General features: G+C 39.2%; 1 protein-coding gene across 1 annotated transcript in view; it reads left to right on the forward strand.

Moving 5' to 3' along the window:
• Positions 1-27,044, forward strand: part of SLIT3 (slit guidance ligand 3) — a gene marked incomplete at both ends in the record, with an annotated part of 466,941 nt that overhangs the window by 390,700 nt on the left and 49,197 nt on the right. Inside the window, 3 exons of the mRNA XM_079542234.1 lie at positions 5,259-5,330; positions 9,970-10,133; positions 14,724-14,848. Of these exons, the coding sequence (XP_079398360.1) occupies positions 5,259-5,330; positions 9,970-10,133; positions 14,724-14,848 (361 nt within the window). The remainder of the gene's footprint in view (positions 1-5,258; positions 5,331-9,969; positions 10,134-14,723; positions 14,849-27,044) is intronic.

Raw genomic sequence — 27,044 nt, forward strand, 5'->3', positions numbered from 1 at the left:
GTATCTGCTAGAATAATTCCCACTTCTGTCTTCTTTTCCTGGTGTCCCAATCTGCCATCAGAAGCTCACCCCGAGTTCACTTTGCTTGGTTCTTTGTGTGGCTCTGTGACACCATGCACAGATACTGGGACAAGGTGGAGAAACCACCATCCTCCCCACTGCACAGCAAAACAAGTGGGTTATCATTACTTGTATGATAACCTGGAAGCAAAAAATTTAAATAGTTCATCTGTGATGAGATTATTTGGAGTGCCAGAGGGGAAAGATTTGAACACTACATGGCCTGCAGGAGTTGAGTAGTATGTCCCAAGAGCTTTGAAACTTCATATTCATGTTTTCTTTTTTTAAGTTAGGTTTCATTTGCATACAGAAGCTTCTGTGAATTTAAAGAGCAACGGCTGCTGTACATTGAATCCCAAAGTGTGGAATCAAGCTGTTAAGATGGGAGGTACCACAACTGGAGAAGATGTAGGGCAGTGCCCAGCAGGGCTCTGATACTGTGGTATAAGTGGTAAAATACATATCTAGGTTTCAGAGAGAGACAGATTTAGATTACCAGCTTTCATTGTTAAAAATCAAGAAAGAGATGTGATTTGGATTTGTTATTTTAAGTTTGGCTTGGAACTCTGATTTGTACTACTGCAATAGGATGGTCACATTTGAGCTGTTACATGAATCCTGAAATTCAGCCACATATGAATATATTTGGTTTCATGGCCAAATAAATTATTCCATATGGAGCTATCTTCTGGCTTGCTTCTTATATGCAAGCTAGCTTGATTAAAGCTAGCTTGGGATTCTCTACAACAAATTGGAGTGTAGATATACCCTGTCTCACTCTTTCCGATAGCTACAGTTTATCTTTTCACTTCCACTCTTGCAGACCACATATGGACAGAAACAAAGGGCATTATTTTGAGTATCAGCTGTAATCTTTTGGCTTTCTTAAATGATCTGCTAATCAAATTGCAAAATATCTTCCTTCTCCAAGGCAAAAGCCCTGCTTGTCTTGCACAGAGCAGCGTGAGTGAAATGAAGCCTGAATGGGAATCTCTGAATGCTCATTGCATTTGGAAGCCTCCAGATTGATTTGATTTATTATGGCTCACAAAATTCTGGTATCAGCTACAACTTTTGCCACATGTCATCTACATTGTTATTAAAAATCGATTCTCCAGAGGGAAAATGGGCTTCCGAGTGATAGAGTGCAATCTGTTACTGTCAGTTATTTATTATCCATATTCTCAAAAGAATGTAAAAGAGAAAACATCAGCAATACAATTTTCACATTTTAATTATTTTCTTTTTAATAAAAAGAATATAGATATCTGAGTCCCTTTGGCAGTGCTTGCCTTTGAAAGTTAACATGACCTTCTCATACAGACGTCAGTGTCTTCCAAATTCCTCATGTTTTCTTTACTTTTTGACTCTCTGTACTAAGTAAAATAAATACATATTTGAAAATCAGACTAATCATAGAGGTATGATGAAACTGATCTCTGAGTGATATCAGGTTCTGTCCTCTGTCTCTTACACTTTTCTGCACAAGTCCAGTTGAGAAAAGGGCAGAGTCAAAATGTTTATGTTTAAGCCTGAATATATATCAGTGTTTACATAATCACATCTTCAGTCTTTGCCTGGCTGATCCATAATAGCAGCCAGAGTGTGCTGAGGAGCAATTTCAACATTTACAATTTTATAATGTTTTTTTTTTAAAAAGGAAAAGTTTATATCAGAGTTTTTTTCCACCAAAACTATTGCAATGAAAATTTGTGACTTTCTTCTCCAAAACTAAAGAAGCTTAATATTAGTAGGTTTTAAAAGCTGAGAGATTGAAACAAGGGAATTATAAATGTTAGAATTTTCTGGTTGCACTGATTGTTTTTAATGTTTGACAGTGTTGTAACTTACAATATTTTGTCCCTGTTTAATTAGGAGGGAAAGTCCAAAAATAGAACTACTTTATCAGATCATGAAACAATTTTCCATGTTGTATTCATGGAAAAATTTCTAAATGAGCTACAAAATATTCTGCTAAAATGAGATGTTCCAGTTTTACTGAAAAATGATGAATTGTTTACTGCAGTTCAAGAGCGCACATTTATTTAGAAAAGTGCTGTAGTTCAGAGCTCACACAAACACAGTAATACATGTGATGAGAAAGCTGCTGCACATACTCTACAAACAAAACCTTGGAACCAATTTTTGCAATATACTTCTGTGTTGGATGTTGCACTGAATTGACCTAAGAGAAATAACAGTTGCCTTTGTTGTTGTTTGGGTTTTTGTGCATCACAGAATGACTGTTTGTAGCTATTCTGCAAGTTCAGCCAAGCTTTCAGCCAAATTACTGTCTTTACCAAGTAGATTGTTCTTTACTAAAAAAGTATGTCTACAGTTACCTAATGTTACCAGACAACAGGTTGGGAGTAGGGCTGGGGGACAGCAGGGGTTTTGTTATTGCTGTTGTGTGTTTTTTTTAAAGAACAAGGAACAAACAAACCAAAACAGAAATCCATAGAGATATGCTTAGTTGATTCCTTTATCTCAGGGCTCAGAAATAAATTAGATTACACAAAGAAGAAAGTTTTTGTTTGAGGAATTTGGGTGTTCTGAAAGGAGACCACCATCACCTTACATTCACACTCTTTTATTTACTGATGTTTAGACAAGGAGATAACTGGAAGTTGTGCCTGTGGGGGTGAATGCATGCATGCTTGTGCTTTAACTTTCCAAATGTTTGGGATTTTAATCAAGCTTTCGCTCAGGTATAAAAATATTTGTGTCATTGATCCAACTGGAAAAAAAGTCATTGTTCTGCTGAATTCTCCTGTCACTGTTTTGTACAGAGGTTCTTACAGCTTTTTAGCTGTAATTTATCATTTCAGTTTGGCTGTATAGGTGGAGGTATTGCTGACATCATTTTGTCATTAAAATGCTGTCAGTGGCATCCATGCAGCATACCTCAGTGTTTGAGGTATGTAGTGAAGCCCTTCATTAAACATGGGTTTATGGTTTTGATGTTTTTTACTTTCTTATAGATAAATGACTTTGTCATCCTTAAGCTTCTCTTGGAAAAGGATTCCAAGACATTTTGTTTAGGAAGGCAAATACACGCATTCACAGAATAAAGACAACTGGTATGATGTGAAGAGAAACTGAAGTTCTGCTCTCTGTTCAGAGGGCACTTGCACATCTTTAAGTATAAAACATCAGAACATAAGTTCTTTATAAGATTCTTATTTAAATCAAGGAGGGTGCATTGTTCTGATAATTTCTTGACCAGGCCCGATCTTTCATCCTCGTGCCAACATAAGTATATCAGAGCTGTTTGGGTACGGCTTTGCCATTGTTCATTCTGCTCAGAATTGGAGAACGTGCTTTATCTGGAGGTCCTGTGTGGAACTTCACATCCTTCCTGTTCCTGTTTGGATGAATTACTTGGAGATCCATCCTTAATTACACACACCAAGCATTATTAATGATAGGCAAGCTAGATCTGCTTAGCAGACATTCAGGATGATGGAAAGGGAAGCTTTTGGTACTCTCATGTCAAGAGCTGTAAGAAACATCCCAGCAGGACAACTGTGCTGCAGCTTTTGCTGTTTCATGCCCTGAACAATTTTGCATTAGAATAAGAAATAGAAACTGCAGCTGCAGTGAGCTGCTGGGAAATGTGATCATAGTAATATTGTTTGTGTCACATAGCTCACAGCCTCCATAGCAGGGCCCAGGCTTCCAGAATGCAGGGTAAGGGGCATCGTCACCTGGGGAGCGTGGCCTTCCTCACTGTGTGCGTGTTGGTGGAAGGCAGCATGGCAAGGTTACATTCATAAAAGTTCTAAACCATAAATCACATAGATCCTGATGAGGTTCATAGTGGTGTTAGGGTGCAGAAAGGAGAAAAGGATGCAAGAAGAGATGCTTTTATTTTCATTTGGGTTATTGTGTATTTCCATGGGCCCAGATATTTGGCTTTTTCACCATTTCAAGCATCTGTACTGTAAGAAAATTCAAGATCACCAGGCAAACTTGAGAACTTGAGGGAAATTGCTGCTACAAACCTGACACACATCAGATTTCTGTGTTCTGCCCTCTTCTGCCACATCTAGATCATATACGGTACTGGTACGTGCTGGGAAAGAGGATGTAAAGCATACAGGAGTTTGCTATCAGTGATGCAGGTTGGGGGAGAATCGTAAAAAAGAAAAAAAAAAAAAAATTGATGTGATTTTCCTTTGCAACTTCTCTGCCAACTTTTGTTTGAGAAAAGGCAATTGAGATCCAGTGACACTGACTCTATATGAGCTCTTCCTATTACTGTGTGAAGTATTAAGCTTCCAGGCAGTGACATAGGAAATAGAAAAGTTACCTAAATGTTACTGTACACTTTATTTTGCCAGATAATTATCTAGTAAGGCAGAGGATGAGCAGTTAAACAGTTGTTTGTATTTATGTAAAAGACGAAATTTTACATGATCTTCTCTGGTGCACTTTCTAGACAGTTATTGTATAACTGTCACCTCCAGCATCCGCTCCCCTCCTGCTATCTATCATAACCATCTATTCATGCTTGCCTGTGTAACATGCATAAATGTATTTCTTAGAAAAGAGAGTGTCTGCTGAAATTGTCCTGGGAGCAGCGGAGAACATTTTCACAAAGATCCTGAAAGCCTTGATAAGAAAATATGTGTTTATTTAGAATTAACGGTGCCCTAAAACAACTAATTTCACGTATTTTCACTGGTAACATAAATTTATTTGTCAAGCAGATTTTTAAAATACCAAAATACCAAAAACAAAAAAGGCATTTCCAACTATAAAAATGGAAAACTCGAATGTGAAAGTGCAGATGTATTCGCCCTCATGGATCCTTGCTCTCTCCTAGGGTTTCTCTGAAGTCAGTATTTAATTTAACTCTTGCATTTCTTATTTTCCCTCTTCTGTTTTCTTTGTGTTTCCAGCTAATGGGATTCTATAAAAGAATTACAGGTCTGTATGGGAGGGTCTGCTTGTCATCAATACACTTTTAATAGCATAGTGTATCACCTTTTTGATTTAAAACATTAGTCACCAACAGTTCTGATCTTGTCATTGTTTTAAATGTCAACATCTAGTAGCAGCATGGAAGCTTGTGAGTTGTGAAGCTTGTGAAAACTCACAAGGAAGGAAAATTATCATTCTTAAGCACGAATTCCCTCACTTCTGAGGAGCAGACCTGACTGTGGTTTGATACCTTCCTGCTTTTCCACTTCTAGGACGCTCCATGGGAATGATATTTCCAGTGTTCCCGAAGGTTCCTTCAACGATCTGGTGTCCCTGTCTCATCTGTAAGTACTTCTGTGTTCTTTAGTTTCAGACTTACAAAACACTACCATTATTACAAATTTGTGATTGTATGACTGTTCTGTTCTTCCTGCGTACTTTCCGTATGCTGCTCTGGATATTCACAGAGCAAATGTTCAAAGGAAATAAAATAAATATAGGAACCTGTTGTTATTAGTTACCAAAATATTTTCTTAAGGAAAGCCAAATGAGCAAATGTGACAATTTCCTCTTCAGTGGACTTTCAGGTTTTCTTTCAGCATTGTCTAAGAGAAATGCAGAGTGTGTTATGGTCTGAGACGGAGACAGGAAACCTCCCACAAAGAGCAAATATTAAGCAAATGTGAATACAGTGCTTAATAAGTGTCATATGTTTTGCATACTGAAATGTTGTCAGTATATGAATTTGATGAATCACTACCTCAGACTAATATTTAATCATAGGGAAATGGGTCAAATCACAGTATTAATACTTGTAATTTGTATAAAATAATTAAAAGTCATCAAAAGTTTCAGGTATTTCAAGAGATGATTTGGATTAGTGGAGTTCCAGGATCTTTTTAATCACAACTCAATTGATGAAAGACCTGTAAAAGACAAACAACTGTAATAGCTGTGAAACAAACCTGGAGTTTCACGGTCAGTGCCAAAATAGTGAACAGAAAATGTTTGCTGAGATAATGTGTGATATTACACAGGATACCTGTGCATGTGTACACTGAACATAGTTTTGTATCTGTTTCTTAAACTTTAAACATTCCCTCCAGAAAACTTACTGAACACAACAGCACTGTTATCCAGAAATTGTGCAAAACACAAATATTTACGGGATAGCAAATTTGTCCTTGGGCTGTGATTTCTGTGCAAGGCTTTCTATCTCAGTCTTTTTATAGAAAAGAAGAATAAACATATCTCAGATTGGTACAGACAGAAATAATATATGAGCAATTTAGGGAATTTCAGCTGAAACTGAGAAATAATTTCCTTGTTTTGAACTTACACCTTGGTGTCTAAGTCAAAGAAAATACTCATCTTGCATAAAATGTATTCCATTCTCATGTTCCCAGCATAGTAAAGTCATTTTCTGTGTTGTTTTGGAGTGAAAGTCTGACAGAGCCGAAGCCCTGAATCACCTTTCGGAATGCAGTGACACCTTGCATACAGGGAGTCTGGCTTCTGAGGGTATTTTTAGAATGTATGAGATAAACATATCGTGCCCCATTTGTTTGGACTTTCCTCAGGGTTCACTTTAAATGAAGTGCAGACACAATTTTCCTGGGTAAACCATTCACCTTGGGGAACGATAAAAACCTTTTTGGTCCAATACAGTTACTGCAGTCTGTCTGTTTAGATGTATGTGCTGCCAGAAATGTAAAACACACAAAACACAAATGAACAGTAATAAACAGGATCCATAAAATAAATAAGACCTGTCTGGGGTGTATTTTTGCACAGCTGAACAATTTAATTTTACAGGACAGTTGTGCTCTCCGGTTTCCTAAAGAGGATGCGGTGTGATGATCTGAAACTTTCAGCAACCGCAAGGATCTTGCTAGATGTCAGGCTTTTCACAAGCCAGAAAAGGCTGTGCTTATTCTAAGTCATACGGATTTGCAAATAAATTGTTTTTGAGTTCTCCTGATACCTAGATCTTTGAGTAGAAAGCATATGCTTGGAATAATTTTTAGATGGTATGAGAAGCTGCTACTCATCAAACTTGTAACTCCAGGAGAGCAAAACATGATGTTAAATGTAGCTGTATGGATGTGGGTAGGACAGGTATAAAGGAAGCTGACTACCAGGGTACCGAGCTGGGTATTATTCTAGAAGAGACAGAAGTATTGGTTTAATCGGTCTTTTGTAGAAGATTTTAAATGGTTTGCAATTGGAAAAACAAAACTGACATCTAGATACTTTAATCACTTTTTCCAGTGCTGTTTAAAGCTTAGATGATAACCTGAATTTCCTTTATGTTGTAAATATATTATCTGATTGTAGCTGTTATGACAAACTGTAACCTAAACCTCGCTAAAAACAGAGAAGAGTTTATATGTGATATTACCATAAACTGTTCTGTTTGAATTTACAACTTTATTTAGTTGAATCACATAATTAATTGTCTATTTAAGCCATGACTCTGCTGATTTGTTTAGTCCAGGGTAATGATAAAAATGTTTAAGTACTAGTGAAGAATCATGTACATTAGTATCTAAAAAGAACTCAAAATCTGCTGGAGCAAAACTGGGAACTTCTCAGTTAGGTCAGTTCCCACATACGCTATCCTCTCATCTCTGTCCATTTGGTGATATACACAGCTCTGTTACCAGTTCGATTTGCCAAATACTCCCATGCTCCAAGGATTTCTCAGAGAAGCTCTTCTTAATTGTGTACAGCAGATCTTTTTCTCAAACATGTTACTGCTAAACAGCTCAGATTCCTGATTCTGTTGAATCATCTTGCCTTTACTCATTAGCTGTGTTAGTTATCAAGAAATTAAATCAAATGAAATAAGCAGTCCTCCCATAGCAGTCTGTATCTTTGCATTATCTTAATTAGTTATACATAAAATAATAGAATGACTTAGTAGGGAGGGACCATAAAGACCATCTGCATCCAGCTCCAACCCCTTGCTGTTGCCACCCAAAATATCAAGCTGCCCAGGGCCCCATCCAGCGCAGCCCGAATGCCCCCTGGGATCTGGCACCCATAGCTTCTGTGGGCAGCCTGTGCCAATGCCTCACCGCTCTCTGAGTGTAAAATTCCCCCCTTAGCATCTAATCTAAATCTCCACTCTCTTATTCTAAAGCCAGTTTTCCTTGTCCTATCACTATCAGATTCATGTAAAATGTTGGTCTCCCTCCTGCCTTATAAGCTCCCCTCAAGTACTGGAAGGCCACAGTGAGGTCTCCCTGGAGCCTTCTCTTCTCCAAGCTAAACAAGCCCTTCAACCTTTCTTTGTAAGAGAGGCATCTCCTGTCCGCGGATTTTAATTGAATTTATTATAAGTTCAAAAAAGTTGGCTGAACAGAAATATTTGTGCCATGTTTTGAAAGTACTGCTGGAGATATTTTATTACAGCACAAGATACTTTTACCTTCTTCAGATAGTGTGGTAGAATGGGCAGAGAAATAGAGTGCATATGTCAGAGCACATGAATGAGAACACAATAATTTACAACAGATCTGAGGTATGGGAAAAAAATTAACAGAAAGATATGTGCAATCATTTCTGTAGTTGTACAGTAATGTTATTGGTAATCGGTTCTAGTGACTGTAGGGCAACTTTATTTCCAGTGTACTTTATGAAGATTAATTAACACAGGTAACTGGGCTTCAATTATCCTCCCACTGCTGTTTTTTACATTGCGCTTGCTGAATGATGAAGTTAATTTCTAGGTCCAAATTTCGCTGCTGTATTTTGTTTGACCTTGGACAGGCAAGCCGGTTGATTACAGTTACAGGGTCAAAAAGTCAAATGAGTAGTTTTTTTTCCCATAGTAAGCAATAGAATCACAGAAGGAATGGATAGATATTTTTTAATACTGTGCTTTAGTACACATTTAATTTTGATGAATGAGCCCTAGACAGAGTTTGAACCTATGAACCCTCATTATGAATCTGTCTAGGGCACAGTGGGTTCATTAGTCACTCCAATAGAAATGTATCAACAAACTTACTGAGGTTTTTATCGTAATACCCTGTCTGATATTTTTATTTGAAGGAAGATCATGTTTAAAATACCGTATTAAATATTGTTTTTAACATATGTAAAGTCTAAAACGCGATTTGAATTATTGGTTTCTTAAGTATCTTTCCCACGTGCTGATCTGTAACTATTTAGGTAATTATTTTCCTATTGCAGTTCAGTTGTTGCACAGTTAAAGCCTTTCAGCAAAATAAATGCAGTCTTCCAGCATACATTTCTTCACACGTCCAGAAATTGATAGTTTCTAGACTGAGATAGACTCATTGCTTAAAATGACACTTGAGAAAGAATAGTCTAAATGAGTCAAGACAGCACCTAAATTTAAGGTAAAAAGGGTTTTGTGTTTTTATTTTTTTTTCTTTTGAATGGATCTCCATTCATAATGGAAAAGTTTTGTGAATTATAATGGCGCTATTTGAACCCATCTGCTTCAACCATGCGACGTCACTCAAGAGATGCAGATGTGTTTTCAAAGCCATAAACAAGCTTCACAGACACCAGGTTGCAGTTTTGAAAATAGGGGTATCCTCTGTGTGCATAACTCATCCAGTGAGTCATCAGATCCGAACTAAATAACGCAGTTCACTGGCTCATGAAGGCCAAAGAGTAAAATAAAAGAAACCAACCTGTAAAATCCTGTGGATGTAATATATGTCTCTCAACATTTCTCAAGCACAAGTTTTTGAAAAGGTGATTTATTTGAAAAGTTGATCTGTTGTTAAGCAGTTATACAACCTCCTTAACTAACGATGGAAAGAAAGAAGAGGAGGAGGAATACTGGGGGAGATAATTCTAGGAGACTTTCTGAATATTCAGAAGATTTATTTCACACATTTTCAAATAAAGCATTCTGGTACAAATGTACTTCATTGAGATAAGGGATGTTATCTTTAATTGCAAACCCAAATAACTGCTGTTTGTTTGTTTTTTTACTACTAGGGCTCTAGGTACCAACCCTTTACACTGTGACTGCAACCTCCGCTGGCTTTCCGAGTGGGTGAAGGCAGGGTACAAAGAGCCAGGAATAGCCCGCTGCAGCGGGCCAGAAGCCATGGTGGACAGGCTGCTGCTCACAACACCAACTCACCACTTCCAGTGCAAAGGTAGGCACAAGCAAACTGTTGTTTCCTATTGCTTTTCCTAGCACACAACTCTTTATTTTTATATTCTTGCAAGCTGCTTGGCATTAAAGTGAGGAGGTGCTTGGCTTTCGTTTACTGAAGCATCAGACTGCATTCAAGTGGTGTTTTGAAGTGTTCTTCCACAGGGCTCAGTTAACTGCACCACAGGAAAGAAAAACAGCAAACCTCCAAAAAGTTAGTATTGCTGCTGTTGGCACCAGATTATGTAGGAGCAAATTAGCATAGAGGATATTGTGAGTTAGTTAAACAAATAAACTTATTTGCCTTCTACCTACCACAGACAACTTCGGTAAAATAGGAGACGTTTTAAAATATAGACTTCTCTAGTTTTTACGTACATACGTTTGAAAACTGAGAATTCAGATTGTTGTACTAAAGCAGATATTTACCAAAATAATATTTTTGTTTGAAGATACACAAACAACTTCATGTCCTCACCAGCTCTGTATCAGAAACTGTATATTATGGAAAATCTTTAATGTCTGAATTTAGTGTACTTTCAGGAGAGCGCGGAGGTGCAGCTGTTAGCAATTAGATGTAGTCATGGACAGGATTACTGTGCATTAGGGAGCAGTCAGTAAAAGATAAGGAGCACATTTTCTTGTGAAGAAAGTAAATAGTATATTGTTGAATATAGGGTAGGTAAGACTCATATTCTTATTGTAAAAGGAGCTTTGGAGGTTTGCACAGGTTGCCACCAAGTAGATGAATATCAGAGAATCACAGAGTATGCTGAGTTGGAAGGGACACACATCGCCCATCAAATGCAGCCTCTGCCTCCACACAGGACCACTCAAATTCGGCGGTAGCTCGGGGCCATGCCCACCGCCATGGGAGCTGTGCCCTGTCCACCGTACTCTGGGCAGAGCCTTTCCCTCACCCCCAAGCACCCCTCCCCTGACAGCCCCAGCCATTCCCTGGGCCCTGTCGCTGTCACACAGAGCAGAGCTCAGCGCTGCCCTCCGCTCCCCGTGAGGAGCCACCGCCGCCATGAAGGCTGCCCTCAGCCTGCTCTGCTCTGGGCTGAGCAAACCCAACGCTCTTGGCCACTCCTCACACACCGTGCCCACAGACCCTTCCACATCCTTGCAGCCCTCTTTGGGCCACTCTATAACTTTACATCCTTGTGTTGTGGCACTCAGACTGCACTCAGTGCTCGAGATGAGGGCACTCCAGCACAGTGCAGAGCAGGAAGGCATTTTCTTACTGTCCCACAGGCCGTCAGTCCAGTGTGTATTGTCAACATTGATTAATACTGATTACTTCAGAGGAAAGTTGAAGTATCGTCATAATGGACAATGCTGGAACAAACCAAGTGGTAGTCAAAGAAACTTCAGAATCTGCGTATCCACTAGTGGGTTTGGATCACTGGTTGCCAAGCCTGAGGTCAATTTTATGGCCTGTTACATGTATTTTTAATAACTGTAATCTTATAATTTAATTACTTTGAAATGTCTTTCTCAAAATTACCAGAACTCTGACTACAATCATCATAACTGCAGACTTTATAGTGGTCCCTAAAATGTGAAATGCAATTACTCCCTAAATGGTAAAAATACCAAATAATGTACTTGTTCACACTAAGTCAAATGAAGAAAATGATTGTGTAAAACAAGTTTAATGCAACAGGAGAAGGCCAATGAATTTTTCATTTTGAAAATGTCATGTATCAGTAATTAGATTCACTTTCTCTCTAAACATGCAGAAGATAAGTGAGTCCATGATTCTGACTGTTAAAACAGCTGTATCGTTTTTATATAAATATTAGTTAGGTCCTCCAGCAAAATGTTGGGCTTTCTACTGGCCTAGCTGTCTCCATTGCTGGCTTTATCTCAATATGAAAAGAGAAAAAAAAAGTTGTTTCAGAGGCAGTCTTTGTACAGGCAGATGTTGTTGATGGTCTGATTGAGTTTCAGTATACTCCAAGAAGCTCCACGCCCTAGTAAAATTCACCCTTTTTCAACACAGTGCATGTATTTTGAAAAGCAATGCACGATTTTGTAATCTGATGGTAACTGAACCTATTTCCCATGTGCACATTTAATATTGTACTCCTCATGCTGTTCCACTGGGACATGAATGATGTTCATTAGTGGTAAAGTGACAAAATTTATTACAGTGTGAAGCGCACACTTACCCTTAGCCTGGAGACATTTACCCTGCACCCCGTGACAGGGATGGTACATCCTCAGTTCATACTGCAGCTGCATGGTCTCTCAGCTACAGACGCTGAGCTGTAGCTGTGGCACAAGCTCGTGGCAGCAGAATGACACTATCTGTGGGATAACACGGATTGTCCAATAGTATGTCCATACTTCTGACTATGTAGATTCAGTCCTTTCCCCAGCATTGGTCAGGGGAGGCTCAGTGGTGGCTGAAATGTCACTCACTTCAAAAATGCCTGGGTCATTGCTGCAGGTGTCATCCCACACTGAGCTCAGGACCTCGATATGCTTGTACAAAGGTTGTACACAGATATCCTCTGTGGCTTCCAGTAGCTTTTAAATCTGTATATATACACATATAAGTAGTTTAGCAAATTCTTGTTAAAATCACGTTTTCAGTATGTGACTGAGCAGAAGGTTACGTCTCAGCAGAGCCAAGAAAATAAAAGCACGTCATGTGGAAGTCATGCAAACCCATCTCTGCTTTTTATTAAATTGCCCTCTTAGTGATGCAGTAGAGGAAAGGAATGTGCTAGACTGAGGGCATTTTTCTGTATGAATTTATAAACCAAATCCCCAAGGGCAAACTAACGAACTACTTAAGTGCTAGGAACTAACAGTGTTCTCATTAACTCCTATATTGATTAGCTTTGATCTGTGCCATAGGAATAACTGGAAAATGTATGTTTGTGTATTATAAAATAAATAAATAATGAGTTCTGGCTCAGTAACCTCCAAATCGAGTTGAAGATCAACATTGCTGTCTCTCCTGAACACCCTGCGCAGCCACCTGCATGCATTCTAGGAGGAGCCAAAGGGTAGCAGCTCACATTTGTTGCACTTCGCCAACAGTGTCAGAAATCCAAATGCTATTTCCTCTTCCTGTTCTAACTCCAAGTTAAAAATGCATGACATTTAGTTAGACATAAAACAACCCAAAGGTAGAAGAGGAAGACAAACTTTTTTTTTTTCATTTTTTGGATTTGTTACTTCTTGTTTATTTTTATATTATGATGCATTTTGCTCTGCAATTAACTGTGCTGCTTTTATTAGCCATGTTGACCCTGCCATCATTATGAGATCAGGATATAGCCTTTATACAGCAGGCACTTTTCAGCTGAGACTCCTTGGTACTGATTTCTCTGATGTTCTTAACCCCGTGTAGGTGCCATGCTGGTATTCAAAGTGAGTAATGTGGGTTTGCATCTCACAGAGGACAGGCCAAAGCAAATTCCTGACTGAAAGGGAGATCTTTTCATCTTTGATCTTTGTAGCCCTCTACAGCTCTACCTGCTCTCTAATGTCAGATGTAAGCTTATATTCTCCACTTTGAGGATGCATCACAACTTCCTCCTGCTTATCTCTTATCATTCAGTAACAGAAGGCCTGTGTCCACTCTGGATCACATGTGATTAATTTTAAGATATTTTAAAATGTATTACCTTAAAAATGAGATAAAGTTATGTTAGGTCCTTTACTGTCAAATATAATTGAAGCCCCTTCGAAGTGCTCAGCTTTATTTTCTATGTGTAAAAGCTGTTAACTCATTAATATTTGAAATTTAGCCACTAAAAAATCACCATTTTCTTAACCATAAACTTAGCAGTCTGAATTAACTTTCTGTAAGATATCAACAACAAAATATTTGTTGATTTAGTATTCCAAATTATTTGATATTGTTTTGGTTTGTGTTCAGCTTCCTGCTTGTGCACAAGTATCACCAATCTCTTTAAAAGTATGGCTAATTACGAGTTTAAAAAATGGGCATGCATATTTACCTGCATGCATTTACAGATTTGTGTGTTTAACATTGTTGCACTTTGCCAAGGTGTCTGAATGTTGGTGATCTTTCTTCCGGTTGGAACAGGAGGAAAATAAGTTTTAAACTCTATTAAAACTAAGGATGGTAGAAGACTTTGCACCTAAACAGTCCCATAAGCTTCTAACTGAATCTTTCTTACGCATGTTTTTCATTTCTACTGTTGCATCTGCACTTTCATTCTTGTTACCAGCCATAGAAATGACATGTTATAGTTCCCTAGGGATTGCTGTTGCAGAATTTCCAGCGCTAAGAGAAGGAAGAATTGCTGAAAGCCATATATATATAATCCCATTCTCTGGAGATTTCCAGTGTGTTTTTTCAGAGCTGATGTTTCCATGTGCAGGAGAATATAAGCAATGTTGAAAGTTACCCAGCTCTTGATTTAAGTACTTAAAATCTTCATAATCCCTGAGAATCCCTCATGCTGTTGTGTAACGTTGCACCCATAGCATGTGCATGTGTACCAATACAGGGTGAATGCTACATTAGGGAAAAATGTGAGCATGGAAAGTATTAATTTTGTAATCCAGTTCTCTCTTAATACACTGTATTTTGCCCTTCCAGAGCCAGCAGATATCAGTGTTGTGTCCAAGTGTAACCCCTGCCTCTCCAATCCATGTAAGAACAACGGGACATGCAGCAACGATCCAGTGGAGTTTTATCAGTGCACCTGCCCTTTTGGCTTCAAGGTATGACTACAAGTGAACTACATGAAAGGCAATAAAGTATCCTTCATCCCTTCTGCTTTTTAATTGTTGTACCATGAGAAGTCAATTGTACAGACAACTTAGTTCAACGGATGCCTTATTCAAACAGATTGTGTGTGACCTTTCAACTCTTCTCCAGATTTTTATCCTGTGTAATGGGAAAGGCATTTCTTTCTCCTTGTGCCATGACTGTACAGATGTACCATGACCAATATGCTCTAGCTGACCTTGCTTTGAGCATTACTAGATGATCTCCAGAGGTTCCTTCCAACCTTGGGCATTCTCTGGTTCTGTGATGTAGCCATCCATACGAAATGGCCAGTTGATATTATCTTCCTTTTCTTTATTTGCGAGCACCAAGATAGCTGTTTCATAGGCTGCCATGCTAAAGGGAATGCAGTTCAGATAAGAATCAAGGACAGTTTCATCCGCAATAACAGGGTGGGCTACTTGCTTGCTTGCATCCATCTCACACAGACTGATTAGCAGTAAAGTGGCAATTGATCAGAGATGTTGCTACAAGCTCAACTGTCTCTGACTTCTGAGTACTGTGTGTAGAGTGATCTGAAAATGTAGAATTCTGTAGGTGGAATTCTGTAGACGTAGTGTTGTGAGTGTGCAGTGTCCGTTTCTAGATAACAGATACGAAAATTGGAAAACCACATCATTGAGTAATGCCATTCCTTCAGTAGTGATATATAAATCCCTTTGTTAACACTGCACCATGAGAGCTTAAGGCTACCAAAAATTTTTTTCAGAATTGATTACTCTGGAAACCTAGCTCAATAGTAAGAAGCTGAGGGATTAAATGTAAGTAATAAACAAGGCATATGATTGTTCACAGGCTCTAGATGGGATGTTATGGGCAGAGAAATAGTTGCATCTTGTAAACTGTGATTTTATTTACCTTATTGGATATTTCTTACAGAGTCTTGGTTAGTTAAAGCAGATGTTCATAAAACAGAGTAATGAGAACTATAGAAAAGAAAGGTCATAACCAGACATATATAAGGAAAGCAGGCACAGATACCTTGGCGGACATTCCAAGTAGGATTTGGGAATTAGTTGGAGCTGATGATATCACCATTTCCCTTCTGTATCTACTCAGGGTACATTGCTGATCATAGACTCATTGTGGTGAATCCCTGAAACACTGGATGAGAGAAGATGTAAAGCTCATTGCTTTTTCATTCTAATGCCCCCATGTCTAGTACTCAAGAAAATACAAATTCTCTTAAAATGAAAAATCCATTGATAATTTCCTCTCCTTAAGAATCCTTCTACCTATTGGCATGTCAACCTGAAGTTTTTCCAGGACATTAAAAGACCACATTGTCAAACATTCATTTATCTAAAACTAACTAGTCAGTAACAATTGATTTGTCTTTATGATGGGGAAGCTGTGTCTGTTTAATCTCCGGAGGTTAACAGATTAATGGTCACTCTAATCTGATGTTTAACATGAACTAGGTTAAATTCTCCATATGCGGCTAAGCGACTCCTAGGATAACTTCAAAAGTAAGTTTTCTAAACTATCAGGAAAATACATAAATCTTTGTTTATCTCTTACTCTGTAATGCACACATGCTGGAAGAGATGCTAGGGTTATTCAGAGTAGAATTGTGTTGGTTAGGAGAATATCTTTCCTTTGCCCTTATTTTATCTGTTTTATATATTCCTGTATTAGCAAATCCACTAGTATACATGCATTTGTATTAATAGAAGACATGTTTATAAAGGAAGGATTTATTGGCAAAGAATAATCAAGAATAATCCTCTAGTTTTATTAGCAGTAATTTTCTAATGTACATTAGACCTCAGTACATCATTTTACTTAGAAAGGTTTTGATAAACTCTTGAACTCGGTTTAAACATCTCATAGGGCATCCAACTTTTCTCCTCTCTCATGCACTTTCTTAGGTGACGTGCAGTGTGTGAATGCAAAACCCAAAACCACTTGTGTTTGCAAGCACCAGGTTATCATCCAAGCATGGCATGGAGCAAACAGACCCAGGCATGGCACTTAGCATGGAGTTTAAAAATAGAGACTGGATAACAGCATGGGGAGAATCAGGGGAAATTTAATAAGCAGAAATGAACTCTTTGTCTTTACCACAGGTTTTTGAGTAAAAATGAAATCTGACAGGTCCAAATGCAAACCATATGAAAGGAGCACTCTATCTACCACGCAGTTCTCCACCAGAGATTCATGCTAATTCAATAACAATACCTTGCTTCCTTCTCACCAGCCAGCAGCAAACAACTCTCTCCATCTGGAAGCCATTTCCCAAACCTTGATAAATTGCCCTAAATCTGCCCTCTCAGCATTTGTTTTTCCTTGTTTGATGTAGACTTTTAAAAAATCCTGTGTGGAGGAGTTTATATCAATAATGTGAAAAACCCACCTTTTTTTTTTCTTTTTTCCAAATGTAAACTCATTCAAATAAGATAAAGGCTTTAAATGTTCTCTGGGAAGGGATAGATAGCTACAGACTGTTCTCTGGGGTTCCTATCCTCATACTTCAAGCCTTCAGAAAAAAACAGTTGGCCAGCTAGCAGTAAGCAGCTCGAGCAATCAGATACCAAACGAGTGCTTGATGGGGTCAGGAACTTCGGCCATTTACAGGGATAGCAAATTGGACAGTGCAATTTTTTTTTACTATTACACCGAAGATGGTCTGATCTCTTACTTTTCATGAGCACAAAAATGTTTTTCCTACTGAATGCATACTTTATGGGGCTTGTAGCACTGTGTAATGCTGCCTGTGATAGGTGTGAGTGAACGTCAAAGGGAGGTAACTGATGAGGAGCTGAGAGGCCAGTGGCCAGGTGGTTCCATCTGATGAGGACAGAAGGAACCGTCTGCTTTCTTAGGAATGGGGCTGGCTATAGATAAGCCATGGTTGAACAGTGTTTTTGCAGTTCTCCTTTGGGGACAGAGCCCCAGAGCTAGTAGGAGAGTGCCACATGAGGTGAGTGTGGGCTGTGCCACCTGGAGCCCCGGGGTGCTCTGGCAGGAAACGTCTGTTTGTGTTACCAAACCTGTGTTTTCAGATTAAACGCAGGTGTAGGTGTAATTATCCAGTGTTGTGTTGTTTGTTTTTTTTTTTTTTCCTCTCCATAGCATTCTTTGAATGATTATTTAAATAATGTGTGTGGTTTAGATTGTGTAGTATGATTACAGGTGGAGAAGTGAAGCTTACTTTTGCTTTGAATTCTGCTGGCCATCTGCACCATGAGTGCATGTGTGCAGCTGGTGAATAGATAGCAGCACTGTGCTAATTCATTATCCTACAGCATGTAGTTTTTCTGTAACTTTACTGATATTGTCAAGTATATGCATGTCAGAATTCAACAGAGTAATCAAACCTGTAATCAATGAGCCATTGAGAAAGGATTTACTTGAATAGCTATAGTAAAACCTAAGGTGAGCAAAACAAATGTAGTGCTTTGCCACTGTACTCAGGAAATACTCTTTGGGTTTGTTGTTTTGTTGTTTTTGTGGTTTTTTTTTTTAACTATTATTTTGGTGGAGAGGCTGATTTTTATGTTTTTCACACTTGTTTTCTTAAAATGTTGGTAACAACAAATGAAGGAAAGATGTTTCTATTCTTCAAGATAGAATAATTAGTAGAAATGGGGAATGAGAGTTAAAAATACATCTGTGTTTTATCTGAAATGAAAAAACTTTGTCAACGTGGAACATGCCATGAATTGCCTACCCAGGCATTGCCACAGCCTCTTTGGTTACTCAGATAAATGGGAGCCTGAGCTGCTGGGATGCAGAGATTTTTGTCGTCTCTGGCTTCTGGTATTGCTGACAGCTGTCTGAAATGGAAAGTGAGGAGACGTAAAATCAGTATTTCACATGGTCCACACTTTGGGCAACAGATGCTGGTGTGTCTGTGGTAGGGCTGATGTAAATTTCGCCCAGCTCTCTTCCTTGGTGAGTTCAGCCAGTGTCCTGGCTTCTCAAGCAGCACTGCAGTATCCTGAGGGTTCAACCAATTTCTCCAGTCATCCAGAGTGACAGATACAATTGGAAAAATTCTGGGTAAAGCTCTTGGGCTTTGGAGAGACAATATGCTTTGCAGCCAGACTCTTGTGGTGGGAGGCATTACAGCGAAGCCAGAATGATAGTGAGGAAGCTGGCTCCAAACTTCTGCTAGGAATTTGGCTCTTCTTCCCTCCAACCCTCCGCGCCAAGATTTTGTCCCTGAAAACAGGGTTAGAAATTGAGAATCTCAGAGCAGAAGAGTGTCTGTGGGATACGTGAGATTTGTGTCTGTCACATGTTGTATGCAGATAAGACTGAGGTGCCAGGAGACAGATGTAGCCAGGCAGAAGCTCTGACTGCTCAGCACAGGGCTGATAGGTAGATAACATCATTGCAGACCTCTCATATTATTAGCATGGGCTCAGTGCTGCTCTGGCCATGTCATTCTCTCTTGAGGGTGCACATGTCCTGCATTTGCTTGGAGTGTGGGCAAGCAAAGTTTGCTGTACTTGTTCTTCACCCTGTTGACGTTATGTGAATAACCTCTTGGAGACCAAGGATAATGACTGTTTTAGTAATAACATAGAATGGGTTTTAAAATGTAGATATCATATGTTATTTCATGTCCGGCTGTTCTGAGAAGCTCTTACACCACAAGGCTGAGGCAGTGCAAGTTTTTTCCAGCGGGCCAGTTTCTCAGTAATGCTGATTTGGTTGGGGTTTTATGAAACTAACTGAGTGGAGGGTTTGGCTACTGATGCATGCCAGCTGTGTGAGAGTCCATGTCAGCCCTTGTTTGTTAGGCTAACATTGCTTGGAAATGTATCTTCTTGCTTTTGTTTCTTTAGAGCTATTGTCATATAACTCCCCATATACATCATTCAGTGCACAGATTAAAAACCACGAGTTGCAATTGCATATGAAAGGAAAATTGGAAGGAACTCATAAACCAGCCTGCCCTCATCCATGTGGGATGGGAGAGCAAACATCTTTGCCTTCACGTATTGCTCAGTCCTGGCTTTCTTATTTCCCAATGTCAGGGCTGGGAGGACAGACGTAGGAATGTAAGCTCAGTGCCAAGTTTTCATATGAAGAAATCAACATGGCACAATACTGTTTTTGTGAGCTGATTCTGCATTGAACTCTCATTGTGATAATTTTGCCGGGAGCGCGTGTTTGTGTGCTCTGAGGTATTCTGCTTTTTATTTGTTTGTTCAAACCATATTTAAAATACTTCCTAACGAATGTTGAAGAAGCATTTTTCACTCGTAGTAAAATAATGCAGGAAGCCCTTGGGGATGTGAGGCAATGGGTGGCCATGTAAAATGAGTAGACCTGTATTTATGTATGAATTTTCAGGGCAAGGACCAGTGTCAGCAGTGGGTGGCTGTAATCTCATCTAATGCTCCCTGGGGGTATGGGGGGAAAAACAGCAGAAATAGCAGTATTTTCCTGTGTGCTTCCTCCTTAAAACTTGCTGTGCATCAGACTTGTGTTTCTTTCTGTTTGCCCTTGCTATTTTAGTAGGTTTAAAGAGAATGGAGATATGCAGATATGCATCCAGAAGAGCATAAAAATGAAAGGCTTAAGGAGGGATTACTGCCTGGCTGAAGGCGGCGAGGCATGCTTACACCCACCGCGAGCCCCGTAAAAAATGTAATAATGCATTCTGGCATGCCCTAATGAGGGCTCTTAATAATAAAGCCAACTCTAAAGAAGTATTTCCATTTGTGTTAGGGCAGCAAGAAAGCAGATGTTGAGCAGCTTCAGGCATTCCCTTTGCTTATTCAGGAGAAGGAGCTAAGCAGTGAAGTTAAGCTGAATTGTAAGCCATACCCACCAGTGGGCATCATCATTTTCATTCCCTTGGCAGTGAGGACTATTCCTCCCACTTTGTTTTTACTATTGCTTTTTTGATGTAGTACAAAATATCATGAGAGACCACGCTTTCAGTTAATCTTTTCCCAGGGTACAGAACTTTTTATTGGCTTTTAGGCTAGATTTTAGGCTCTTCTTATGTTTGCCTGGTCCTGTTACACTAAATAACAGTTTTTCCTCCTCTGTGGCTTGCCTGTCATTCAGGTGATTACTGGTTCCTATAACTTTGCTTAATCAAGGTCTCTTTAACCAGCTCTCGATCTTCAGCATCCCGCAATTTTTCCACATAATTGAATCAGTTGAAGTAGTTGGTCACAGCTGAAAATCCTTACTGTTGGATTTCCCTGTGATTGTCTGCCACCTGTCATCCTTTAGGCTTTCTTGAGGTTGGCCGTAGTAAAGATGTGCCCTTTGGGTTTCTTTTGTTTCCAGAGAACATGAACAGAGGTTGCCCTGCCAGACTGCTTGCCCTTTGGGAATGATGGGATTGGTGAAATTCCTGTAAGCAGGCAAAGATGAAAAGAAAACTTTGTTTATAAAGTAAGAGTAAACTCTTTCTTGTTAATTGAAATGATATAAATACCAGACTAGCTAGAGAATGATTTCTGTGTAGGGATAAGTGTGCTGCTGCTGCTAAAGTCAGCACAGAGCTGTGTGCTCTTGGTTCCTTCCAGCCAGTGCAGGGCAGCAATTATCCCTGCAGCCTGGGAGTTCCTTCCCTGAGCTTCTGAGAGCCTCTGGAGTATGTGCTAGACATGATACTGCTCATTTCCATGGTGGGTGTGTTTGATTTCTTTAGTTATCTGAAAAAAAATTGTTTGCATATTTGTTTGCGTTAGAAAACATTTTCTTCTCTCTGTTAGCATTAGTTCAGTCCACTCTCATAATTTGATTTATGGTTTGGTTTATTCCAGACAGGGTTGCTGGTACTTGTGGATGGGCATTCCTTGTAGGGGAAGCCTTACACAGCTTTCACAAGAAAAACAGATTACAGAAATAAAAGGTCTCATACTGAAATACCACTACAGAATTGTCCCACACCAAAATGCTGCATCCTGGAAAGACAGGAGAAATCTTTGCTGGTGTTTCACTATGTGACTGTGGCTCTTCAATCATCTTTCTTTATTTCAGAAATTTACTGAGTGGTTTGGGGAGGTATTTTAATCACGTGAGCCCTTCCTCACTGTAGGTTTCCTTGAGTTTCTGCATGTGATGTGCTCCTCATCTCTCAGACACGTTCTGTATTCAGTTTCTTAAAAGTTAAGCACAGGTCCATTGCCTTGAGTAATAAGTTTAAAATACAATTACTGCATTTTCTTTAATTCCCTATTTCTTATTAATATGGACTGTGTTTTTTATACAAATGCTTGGTTTTTATAGCTCTATATCCAGAGTTCATGTTCACTGGCTTTTGATAGCCTGAGAAGAAGGATTTTATTGTCACTGCAAAGTGTTGTAAAATAAATAGGCCTTTTGGTTTTCTAAGGGTACTGAAAACACTGTTCTCTTTCATGCGCGTGCACAAATTTTCAGTGTTGATCATTCTCTTCTTCGTGTTCACATAGTGATCTGCATCAGACAGAGCTGATCTATCAACCTTGGAAGCTCTGGAGCACCTGCTCCATCCAGTTTTATACCTCTGGACTAAGTTCAGATATGTGCTATGTGAATCAGCTCTGTGATAGATTGATGACATATCTTTTGTCATTGATTGAAAACCCAAAAGACCATTGAAACCCAAATGTCAACGTTAGGAGAGATTTAGAAGGACAATCAGAATTTACATCAAAATTTGCAAAATAAACCTCAGATGTCCACTGAGAATGAGCATTGGTAATTTTCGGAGAAGAGCCAGAGCTTTTAAAAAATAATATGATGAATCCTTGCACTTTGACTTTGACAGGCATACTCTCAATTACTAGCTATTGAGGTAATGGGAAGTGTATTATATTCTGGAGGATCATAAATCTTACTGATTTAAATAAAATGAGGCTTAAGAGAGCAGAGTTCGCCTAATTTGCTATAAATTGACGATTGTGATTTATTAACAAGGACAAGGAAGTCACTAAGAAGTGCTGTTGCCATGCCCAATTGTTTAATCAGGTGCCAGATGAAGCTAGACTGGCAAGGATGATAACTATACAGTACTGAGGATGATGGGATATAAGTAACCATTATCTGTATATTTACTTCAGATATTAATGCTGGGAAAGTTTTCAGAGGCAGTTAAATCAGCCAAATGGTGGGAGATGCAGCAACAAAAGTAATATCAGTATCTCTTCTATTATCTAACTTCAGTATAATGTAGCAAATGCTGTTTTTCACAATGCTTGCGGACAGTGTTTGGATTTGTCATGTTTCTGTGTCAATGTGTAAGATTAGCTGTACAGAAACAGTAATGAATTTAGGAAAAAAATAATTGTGTAAATAAATTCAAATTTTTTTTTTTTTTTTTTTCAAGATCAGAAATGGGTAAAATGTATTAATTTTTCAAGTTAAATTGATTGACTTGGAAACAGCAAATGCAAGAAGGGGCATTTTTATTACCCTATTGTGACAGAAGAATACAGAGAAATAGTAAATTCATAACCACTGTGAGTATGCTAAGCTAGAGGCATCTGCGGGGTGGATGTCTGTAGCAAGGTCTGCATTCAGAAAGGAGAGTCGTAACCTCTCTGCAAACAACAGATGATCAAAATCTTTCTACTTCCACCTGGCAATCTAAGAGCAGTCTGATCCAAAATTACTGTGATATTACCCGTGTTTTGCCAAATAATTTGTATATGTGCCTAAGCAGATGGACCTAACATACACCCTGCCAGCTCTTGTAGCTGCTTGACCTTGCCAATGAGCGTCATCTGCATCTTTTCCAGATTGAGGCTTAGCCATTACATTCGCAGCCAGGGAGAGCACAAATAAGGAAACAGTACCACCTGGATCAGTTGAAGAACTTCAGACTACTGTATGCAGATTATCACCGTGTAATGTCTACATATATCTTTATTTTAGTGAAATCAATTAGGAATCAGTTTCAAATGGTTTCATTGCTAAAATGGCAATAGTGTGAATCCCAGTGCTGAGTCCTTCCTAAGATACAGTTAAAGATGCCACTAGATAAAGACTGTAGCGTGAGTTTGTATCTTATTATGTAGCTGAATGCCATAACTTCAAGAGAGCCTTTTATTTCAATTTGCACTTTCTTAAGCATGAAAGAAGCAAAATTCAAGTCAAAAAGCTATTCTAGATTTTAAACTGAATTTTTTTGGTGTCTGTGTCTCCTACTCTTTCTGAGTGTTCTCCCCTCTCTCCTCTCATTGCGTTTCACCTCGTTCTTTTATACAAAGCACCAGGAATCAAGCCTTGCTTACATACCACATTTAGCCCCTCGTTCTGCTGTTAGACCTGTGTAGGTCTGAATGTCTGAACAAGTCCCACTGACCTATGCAGATGTCATTTCAATACTCAAACGGTCAATGTCAGGCTCTGTTAAGGCAGAACAAAGCTATGTATGTGGCTATGTGTCCATTCTTCTTCACAATATTCGCAATATTAAGAGGTTAACATTTTAAAGCGAGGAGATTCTTCAAGTTTAAATAGCGTTTCTGAATGCACACTCATAGAAGATGCTGTACATCTCAGTTTATCTTCTGTGAATTTTCCTTTTAAGCCCCTCATGAGGCACATTTATGTTATTTTTTCCCTTCAGTTAATGAGTACTTGTTAGCTTTTGTCCAGGACACCAATTGGACACGTGTATTAATGTTTGCATGGCAGAGTTGGGTAGGAATGTAAGGGATTAGGTTTGGCATACAGTATCTTTGTAGCTGGTCATTTTTTATTATTTCTTTCCCTAAAACTTTTAGCCGTACCTTGAGCATGGTACTTCAGTTGTTTGTGAAAATGTCCTGCTGCTTCATTTGGAGTCTCTATTAGCTATTTGGTCTTAGTCTAGCACTTCTACTAAACACGTGAATGCTGCCATCCGCTCTCTGCTTATACCATCTAAATAACACTCTACACTGTTAACAACTTAAATGAATTCCAGTATTTTTTCTTCTCCAGTTCTTTTTCCAGCATGCTTTAAAACATCAAAACCATTGAATAAGGCTGTCATTACCTGCAAAGAGGTGTCCCTATTCTCAGATGGCTGCAGCCAGGTAGCCTTGTGTCCACTTGTGGATGTCTCCTTCCTGGACTGCATCATGTTTGTAGTGCAGCCAGCAGCAAGAGCCTTCAGTTCCGGGGAGCTTCTGCCCCACACCTGTGGCACGCTGTGCTGCTGCCTCTGCTCTGTGCTGGCTGCCGTTAGAAGGGGTGAAGGATCACTCTGGAGTGGGCAGAGCTCAGGTCTGAATGAAGATTTCAGCCTGCACAAAGCTGTCAGCCATGAAAATTAATTTTAAAGAAGTCATTGCACCTGACTGAAATGGTATCAAGGTGCTTTTTGGTCATGTTATCCTTTGTTCTTTCTGCTGAGGTCCCAATTAGCTTTTGCTGCTACTTCTTGGGTGTTTTGCTGATCATGATGTAACGTTTTCCAGTACTGGGTACTTGTAAAGGTCAGAATTTGGCACAGCAGCAGCGAGCAACAGCTTGTACAGACACTGGTGCCCAGTATGGCTAATTGCTGCTGAGTGTGAAAGAGCTGACACTTTTCAAGCATGGTGGATAGTCTGTGCTCATTCACTGAAAATGCAGAGTTGGAGAAGCTCAGCTACAGCTTGAACCAGCTGAGGTACTTTAGAATTTAGAAGTCAGCTGGAATTGGAACATCTGTGTCTCTGTTCAGTGGCAGAAATCTTGTGTTTCACCACGCAATGCTTTCCTTTTTTATGAAAAATGAAGGGAATTCTATTAAGTGTTTTGGATCTGATGCTTTCCTATCAGATTAGATGAAAATTTATCACAGCTTAAGAAGCTAATTTCTAGAGAGAAATAAAATACTGCACCCAGAGGGACCTTCATCCTCTTGCTGTGGATTGCTGAGGCAGTCATGTTTTCTTTCCTGTCCTTGAAGCACAGGCTGTGCCTATACTTCTGGTTCAGGCTTTATTAAGAGGCTCTTCAGCCTTGAGGCAAACATACAATATTCTCATTTGTAAGAACACTTCTTTCTAGGGAATGTATTTCAAAGTGTTTTTTCCACTGCAGAAATAAATTAATTTAAGTGGTGTTTGACAGTGATTCCACTTTTCCAGGAAGAATGGCCTTTGTGTAAGTTGAGACTATGGAACTGCATTATTCCTTTGAAAGATGTTTCTAAAATATCTTTGGGCTCTCATGAGTAGTGACAGTCTCATGCAGAAACAGAATGGCCTTGCTGTGCTATAGATTTATTAGTACCAATTTTTTCTGCAGATTCTCTGCTTTTGGAATCCTTTGGTTATCATAATCTCCAGTGTTAGAGAAATTGCAGTTGTTTTGTGGGCTCTCAAAGTGCTACTGATAAAATCAACTGAGGGAAGAAGATCCTCAGTGAAGGATTAGGTGGCATTTGCTCATTTATTAGCGTGAGTAAACTGACTCAGAGACTCTTAATTTTCCGAAAGCCAGATAGCAAGTTAGTGTTGTAATTAAGTCTGATTCAGCAACACATTCTGTTTGGTTTCTGTGATGCTTGAGGCCAATAATTCAGCCAAGTTCAGCAAAGAAATGAGAGCCTAGTCCAAGTCATCACAAATTTCATGTGTCAGTGAGAGACTGAAAATGTCTTGCTCTCATTTTAACATTTATTACATTTTTACAAGAATATTCAAGATAATCTGAAAAACTACCACAGAAATGATGGGAACTGTTTTATACAGTGTTCAACTGCGTTATTAACCTTTAGAAAAAAATGAATGCTGTGATTTCTGCTTTACTTCTTGCTTCGTTTATCTGCACAGGATTTAATATCTTAATGGTGGAGAGCTCATATGAAACAGAAGTGGCTGATGTTAATGAAGTATCATAAACTGATCCGTTCTTCAGGGATGCAATCTGACAAATACAAAAGGTTGCACCTTCCAGCTCCGTGAGGATGGCTCAGTGAAGTTAGCACACACAGATGGACGGACGCAGGCGCTGGTGCAGCGGGGCGGCAGCAGATCAGGGCTAATGCTGCGTGGCTCATGGCTGCCAAGTGCTGTGGGCCGGATGGTGCCAAAATAAAACCTGCGTGAGCTTCCCTTGACGCTTCCCAAATCTTCCCTGAGACATTGGGGGGCTCGGGGTTTCAAATGGAGAAGCACAGGCTGCTTGGCAAATGCAGTCCAAATGAAGCAGAACCTTCCTCTGCAAGGTCTTTGCGTGCAGCCTGCACGG

This window comes from Tetrao urogallus (genome assembly GCF_951394365.1).
Source record: "Tetrao urogallus genome assembly, chromosome: 14".
NCBI classification, from domain to species: domain Eukaryota; kingdom Metazoa; phylum Chordata; class Aves; order Galliformes; family Phasianidae; genus Tetrao; species Tetrao urogallus.